Source organism: Chlamydotis macqueenii, chromosome 13 (genome assembly GCF_036417535.1).
Source record: "Chlamydotis macqueenii isolate bChlMac1 chromosome 13, bChlMac1.mat, whole genome shotgun sequence".
NCBI lineage: Eukaryota > Metazoa > Chordata > Aves > Otidiformes > Otididae > Chlamydotis > Chlamydotis macqueenii.
This window is the reverse complement of record NC_141568.1, coordinates 13,242,532-13,250,194: the sequence shown is the minus strand read 5'-3', so window position 1 is coordinate 13,250,194 and position 7,663 is coordinate 13,242,532. Positions and strand designations below refer to the sequence as shown.

General features: G+C 40.9%; 1 protein-coding gene across 1 annotated transcript; it reads left to right on the top strand.

Moving 5' to 3' along the window:
• Nucleotides 1-3,158, top strand: POP4 (POP4 ribonuclease P/MRP subunit). The gene is made up of 7 exons (XM_086758448.1): nt 1-24; nt 227-279; nt 657-880; nt 1,517-1,594; nt 1,798-1,859; nt 2,202-2,303; nt 2,783-3,158. The coding sequence occupies exons 1-7, from the start codon at nt 18-20 to the stop codon at nt 2,917-2,919; spliced, it is 663 nt and encodes a 220-aa protein (XP_086614574.1). The 5' UTR covers nt 1-17; the 3' UTR covers nt 2,920-3,158.
• Nucleotides 3,159-7,663: the final 4,505 nt, after the last annotated feature.

The following is a 7,663-nucleotide window of genomic DNA, read 5'->3' as shown; positions in this document are numbered from 1 at the left end:
CGCCGGAAGCCGCCGCCATGGAGGGTGAGGGCCGGGGGGCGAGGAGGGCCGGGGGGCGAGGAGGGCCGGGGGGCGAGGAGGGCCGGGGGGCGAGGAGGGCCGGGGGGCGAGGAGGGCCGGGGGGCGAGGAGGGCCGGGGGGCGAGGAGGGCCGGGGGGCGAGGAGGAGCCGGCGCCGCGCTGCGGCGGCCCCCCCGCCTGAGCCCCGGCCCCGCTGTGCCTTGCAGGGGAGCTGTACCGCCGCCTGCCACCGGAGGAGACCGGGGAGCCGCGCCTGCAGGTACCGCCCGCGGGGCGCTGGGGAGCGGCGCCGCTCGCTGTCGCGGTTACCGGGCGCTGGGCTCACACAAAGCCGGGTCTGAACCGGGCGGGGAGGGGTGGTGGGGGGGTGTCCCCCCGAAAAAGGGCATTGCCTCAGCACCGGGGAGCGGCGAGTTAAACCGACGGGAGCAAACGGCAGGCCGCTGCAGCCTGCACCCGGCCTCCGGCGCGCCGCGTTTCAGCAAGCGGCCGTTTGCTGTTTGCTGTTTGTTAGTTTTGTGTAGATCTTCAACTCCTACGGCGATTTTGTCAGCCTGGTAAAGCTGCTAGTCAGCGGCAAGCTCTTCATTTATCTAAAACTTAGTATTTTAAAGCATCTTTAAAAATATCTCTTAGCCTCAAGGATCAGAAGAGGCCAAAGCGTTTGTAAATACCTTCCTGAAGCGCAGTATGCCGAAAATGAAAGAGGAAGCTATCCAGGATATACTGACTCGGAAAGCTGTAGTTCTTGAGCATTATTCCAAAAAAAAGACAAAGCAAAAGAGGAAGAAACCAAAAGGCTTTACTGCCAAGCAAAGGCGAGAAATGCGTCTCTTTGAAATTGAACCTGAACAGCAACGGTAAGACTTTAAATATTTTGTATGCAGTAGAAGTGGGAAGCACATTGAGTATGTAAAAGCAGCAGCACGTACACGTGGATACTAACCATTCAGTATGTAAAGTCAGTCTGAGACACACATTTCACCATGAGAAGACAATTATTTTGTCTGTATAGTTGGAAAACTCATTTTTCTTTGTTACTGTTTCTCTTTCCTTTTGTATACCTAAATATAACAAGAACTTAAACCCAAATACAATCCACTCTGATTTCAGTTTTTAAAGTTGCATTGCCCGTGACTAGACTCAAAATCCTGCATCAGGTTCTTCAAACTAATGCATGTTGAATAAAGCCCCTGCTGTTGCTAACATGAAGTAAGTGAAAAGGTAAAAGAGCAGAAATCTCTTCAGTCTTAGAAGCAGCCCGATCCTCTAAAACACATCCCTGGTTTGGGTCCAAAGAGAGGAATGTGCTTGTGCTTTTTGATAAAGCAAACTTGTTGTTTGGAGTGGGTTACCGTGCAGGTTAAGTTATAAAAGCAGACTACAAGACTTAAGTGTTAGTCTTAAATCCGTTGTAAATATGGATTACTTCAGTAATCAACCAATAGATTTTTTTAATAATTAAGTTTTTCTATAACACTGTCTTTTTACTGCAGATATGCAATCTTCCTACCACTACATGAACTGTGGAAACAGTATATCAGAGACCTGTGTCATGGACTCAAACCAGATGCGTAAGTTGAGATATTTTAAAATCACTGTTGTCTTGATTCCATAAGCATTTCCAAGTTTACTGAGTTACTACTAGAAATAAATATAATCTTTAGTTGATAGGGATATGTACTATTTCTGTAAGCTTTGACCATGATTTCAAAAGTCACGGTCACATTTTTGTAAACCTAGCTTTCCATATAATGTTCTTTCTCTATTCTCCAAGGCAACCACATATGGTTCAGGCGAAGCTGCTAAAGGCTGATCTCCATGGAGCTATTGTTACAGGTATTCTGTTTGTTTTGTTTCACAAAATCACCTGACATTCACTAGAAACTCCTGTATTTCAGGTGCTTATTTTTAAATTCCTTTCAGTATCAGCTCTAGAATCTCATAGTTGAGATCATATGTTGATGGATTCTTTCTCTATGTAGCAATGCTAATTGCTTTTCAATGGCTCTTGAAAATTGTGGTGTTAGTTGCAAAGATTAACTGCAAGTTTTACCAGTGATTACTCTAACTACATTATTTCAGAATATTGCAAACCAGTTTCTACTGGTAACTGTAGAAGAGCAAACAAATTGCCTGAATCTGAACTTTTCTAATGGGCTCATACTTCTGTTCTTTCAGTCACAAAATCAAAGTGCCCCTCTTATGTTGGGATAACAGGAATCATTCTACAGGAATTTAAACACGTCTTCAAGATTATCACTAAAGAGGACAAATTAAAAGGTATAAAAGACAAATTTTTCAATGCTTTTCACAACTTGAATAATCAGAAATTTCTTAAATACACTTCTGAGTACGTTGCTTTCGGTTCTTTGCATAGAGTGGCACAAGTGAATGTCTTTATTGACCATGTAACAACCCAGTATCTTAGGAAAAAAATAATCTTATTAGAAATGAGCAATTAAAAAAAAATTCATGATGAACCCAACGTGATTATGCTTATGGTTCATTCATCTGATTCACATTAGATGATCTCTGCAACATTTACTGCATGCTTCTGAAGGAGGGCTAACTTTAGTAATTCCAGTTTAAAATTTAAAAGTCTTGGTTATTTTTCTTTTCTTGCTAAAGCATAAAAACCTTGAAATGTGTCAAACCTCCAGTCTACATGTGAATAATATCCCCTAGTGCATCAGTATATTCTCATAACTGGGATTTACATTAGTTCACTTCTGTTAATTTCTTTCCTTTTGCATTTTCAGTTGTTCCCAAACTTAACAATGTATTTAGCTTGGAGATCGATGGGTTCGTTTCCTACATCTATGGAAGCAAGTTCCAGGTTAGAGCAAGTGAGCGATCTGCAAAAAAGTTCAAGTTGAAAGGAACTATTGACCTATGATTTCATGGAAAATCAGAAGAATAAATAGAAATGTCTGCTGATTTCCTACAGTTTAAAGACCAGGTTTTCTGGCAGATTGAAAAATGAATAGCTACATGAAATATTTCTGAAGTATTTCTTCTTACTGAAGAATGACTATTATCTGTTGTCTTTAAAGCAGTCTCTCAGACTGTAGGAGATTCTGTTTTGTTATTTGTATATAACATTGTTTTTTATTAAACTTATATGATTAGTATTGATTACCTGAGTTTTGTTTCCATTTACAGTCATAAATTTGCACAATGAAAACTATATCTTGTAACTGTGATAAATGTTATTGTTGCCTTCTGTATGAACTGGGCTTTATCTGCCTATTCTATGCTTATAATGAGACTGTAGGTGATGACAACTGCTCCTTTATAATGACTGTTTCTGGGCCAACATCAGCATCTCTTTCTTGTGCAAGCATATGCAAGTTGTTTCAGCTGATAGGTTTTACCTTTAATATCTCCTTGAAGCTGGAAACTCAAAGATGGAAATGACTTGCATCAATTGCTTTATGAATGTTTAACCTCTGTTCATAGAGCTTTACTCAAGCCTGTTTTTGTGTATATTTAGACATGGTATTTATGTTCTACACTTTAAAACCCACCTTTATTCTTAAGAGATACACATTACACATTTTTTTAAAAGGCTAGCATGGCTGGCACTGAGTTTGTATCACTTGTTTGTGTGCACTACATCAGCATAACACAAGAACTTGGGTGGTTTTGTAGTGTACATATAATATAGTACCACTTGTGAAGAAGCTTCTAGTTTACACCTTCTATAAATGTTTGCTTCTTGCAGCAGTCTGCAACAGTGGTTGTAATGGAGACCCCACACTTGCACCCGTGGAGATGTGTTCAGCTTTGACTGTGTGTGCTTCATGTGTCCAAAGCCCTCCCCCCGCTTTTTTTTTTTTTACTATATACTTTTTTGACTTCATAGATTAATCTCTCAGACTAGACAGGTTTGAGAGGTGGTAGTGACCTCTATTTAGACCACTTAACATTTTTCTATTATAAAAGAGCCTCTATGGTGTTTCTAGTACAAAGGTAGCATTCAGAAGCTTTCAGTGTAAATTACAAAGTCAATTTCAGGATCAAATGAAAGACCAGTATCTAGGAAGAGGAGTTTTTCCCTGCCACCATTCAAGTGTTTGTAGCCAACCAGGCTCATTTCTTTAAAGAGAACATAGCTTTTCTCTCACATAGACCACACACCAAAGCCTAGTAGTGAGGTCAGGAGGACAGCCCCAGCCAGAGCTCATAACTGCACTGCAGAGCACACAAGCCATTTACCTGCCATGAGAAAGCCAAAGATCACCACCAGTCCTATGAAAACACAACCTGTGCCAGTCAGCGCTCAGTCAGTTGGCCTCCAAAGCTACTGCTTCCTTCCTGGACCCGTTGCTGGGAAAGGTTACAGGAGAGCTGCATCTCCCTGCATTGATCCCTTAGACACAAACCAGATTCAGCATCACTGAACCAGACTCTGCTCAGTTGAGATCACAGCATGGGCGATGCTGGTTTTCAAGAAGAACAGACTGCTTCTCTACCCTCTTTGAAGGAAATAAATTCTTGCTGCAATTACATGAGGTACTGCCCTAGAGCCAGGGAAAACGGACGGTGTTTTTGCTAGAGATGTATCTTTTATATAGGGAAATACAGTTATTTCACATCAATGGGAAACTAGGAGAAAGAAACACTGGGAAAGCTTTTGAGAATACATATAAATGCACTTCAAAATGCCAAGGAGGGGAAGCTTTTTTCAATTAATTTTTATCTGTGAAGTAAGAACAGAATGTGTTAAAGTTGTTAGACCCAAGTTACTATTCTACCTAGTACCCATTACTCCTCTCAGTGGTCTCAAATTCAATTCCTTGGTTTCCTGTGAGAGGTCAGAAGGAAAAAACAAACAAAGTAGTAGAAAGCATAAATCACAGCAGAAAATTTCCTTTCAGGACAATGACCTAATTTTAATTTTGCTCATAGCCTTCAGTGTAACATCTAATTAAGACATCTGTTAAATGCCTATAATATTAAATTAATTGGGGGAAGCTAATAGAACTTTATTGGCATAGTCCAGTTAATTAACATTAAAGGCTTTTAATGGATGTCTTAAATAGACATCGTTAATGGGAATGCCATACAAATTGGAATTAGGCACAATCATATTTCATTGTGCTGTGAAGGACATACCATATTCTGCCATATGGAGACATAGATGAACACAGTACAACTTCCCACAGCTACTGGCATTTCCATTTTTTAAACTATCTCAGCAACCAAAAAAAGACAAACGCTGCCTGGCAGTCCCTTTCAATAAATAATAGTAAGGCATTCATTATTTACAGTGAAGAGTGCTGAAGAGATGTTCAAAGGTCTCCTCAAGGTAATCACATGCTAGTAGCACATGAAGACAGATGACAAATGAAGAACAACAAGAGAGCTGAACAGCCAATGCATTCCAGACACCTTTACTGCAGTTGGTAAATCACCTGAAGAGGCCTTTTTGTAATGACTCAGGGAGGTTTTCCAAACAGCCCCCATAAATCACTTCAGCTAAATCCCTCTCACAGACCACTGGTATCAGTGTGTACCCATCAGCTCCACGAACCAGACCCCCTTCCATCTGCTTTCTCCAGAATAGGGCTCTGTTTCATCTTTCACTAGAAAACATTCAACTCCCCATTGCTTCTGAAGGAACCTCCGTAGAAAGGTGAAAATGACTGCTCACCAGCCCTCCCCTGCTGATTCACAGCCGTTCCCCATCTCTTCATCAGCTGAGACAGTAAATACTTAATGGATTTGATATTAGAAACTTTGAGAACTAATCACAGCTGTCTCTAATATGCCACTTCCTTCATATGTTCAACTCCAAATTGCATGCATAGACACATTTTAAAATTATTTTTATACTACATAATCATAAAAAAATGTGGGTTTTATACCTAAATTCTCACTAAAGAAAAGGCTAACTATGGAATAATGAAAAACAAGCAACAATATACTGTCTCACTATGTTACACACATTTCTGCTTTCCTATTATTATGTTTATTGTAAACAATCCAGTTACTGAATTTTGAACATCTAAGCAAGAATGGGAAAACAAAACAAAAAAAAAAAAAAAAAAAAAAAAAAAAAGCCCACACCATAATTTCTGTTTGAAACCTCAAAATAACTCATTTTAGGAAATGCTTGAAATGAAAGCCAAGTCACATCTAAGAAAATACAAAGAATTTTCTAATTGAGGAGTTTTTCTACACTTCCTCTAAAAGATGGATTACACAGCAATACAATGGAAACCCCCAAAAACCTCCCGGGACTCTCCTTTGGAAACTCCTACTTAATCACTGAAGTCACAGCAGCACGTAGCTGACGTTAACTGTCTATATTCAAGCCACACAATGTTTTAGAGAAGCATATGAGAGAGCATAAAATTCTGATCCAGACCAGAGCATTTTTAAATGAATTCTTAAGTCCTAGACAAGTTCATCCTGCTAGCAGACTCTGTCCATTTTAGTATTTCAGATCTATACAGACTTGAGTCCATGCAAGAGGTTAGAAATAATTTCTAAGCCTCTTAGAACCTTTGACCAAGCAACTCCTGTTAAACAAACCTTAAAATAATTCATAACAGTAACACATAGTCCACACTGACCTTTCTGTAGATGATGCAAGTACAAGGCTTCAGCAATCCACAAGCTCTCCTTTCTGGCTCCAACAGCCCCATCTTCTCCAGCCTACACACCACACGAAGTTTGAACACCAGCAGGGTAGAAGGTAACAGCTGTATCAGGCCAGTCTCCTGCACCACCACAACTGAGACAAATGCCCAAGTGGCCTCTCTGGCAACACCAAAACTCCAAACAAACTCTCGAGATGGAAAACACCTGAGTACTCTGAAGGACAAACCCTTGTCAAGTGTGCCTCTTTCCCCAGCTGTACTGCTTCTTGCACCCAGGGTGAGCTCGTTAGTGTGCAGGGCCTTGGTGAGCAAGCACATTAGCTGACCTATATAACAACTGGTCACCTTCATTCATCTTGTTAGACAAACAAAAACTGGATTTACAAAGCTTGTCAAGCTACAATGTTCACCAGACCATGGTCCTACGTACCAGGTCAAATTATATGTCGACAACAGCCAATTCTGTGGAATTTCACAGTGGTTTGATCCGCCTTTGTCTCACACTCTCCTTCGTTAATTCTGTCATTCCTCTGGTAACTGACTCCAGTTCTGAGCCACCTTCCCTACAGCCTGTGATGAAAATGTATTCTTTTGGTAAAGCAGAAATCTTCCTCAGTGCACTGGTTTAATTAAATTAACGAGCGAATGTGAAAAATAGAGGATCGAGCATCCACTGCTGCTGAGAGGAGCAGTTACACCTGGCAAACAAAAACCTCCTGGGCTGCAGAACAAACAGTACCTGGCGCTCTACCTGCAGACCGGTTGTGACACCCAGCTCTGCACTCTGCCTGTTGGGAACCCAGCTACATTTAACACTGAGTTAAGAGCTCTCCCTGTTAAGAGAGCTCTCTGCTGCTTTGTATTGTTGTGTTAGTCAGAAAAGGTACAGCACCTTATAACCATTAAGAAGAGAAAAAAATGAGTATACAATTGACTAAAATAACATACCTGACAGCTTTGAACCAGGATGCTGAATACAAAGGCACAACCTAATCCTTACAGTCTATCCTGGCCTGCTCCCCAGCCTATTTT

Bases quoted from the DNA above. Each gene is read 5' to 3' on its own strand.
- POP4 (XM_086758448.1), top strand. The intron at 881-1,516 runs GTAAGACTTTAA...TTTTTACTGCAG, and splicing joins ATTGAACCTGAACAGCAACG to ATATGCAATCTTCCTACCAC. The intron at 2,304-2,782 runs GTATAAAAGACA...TTGCATTTTCAG, and splicing joins TAAAGAGGACAAATTAAAAG to TTGTTCCCAAACTTAACAAT.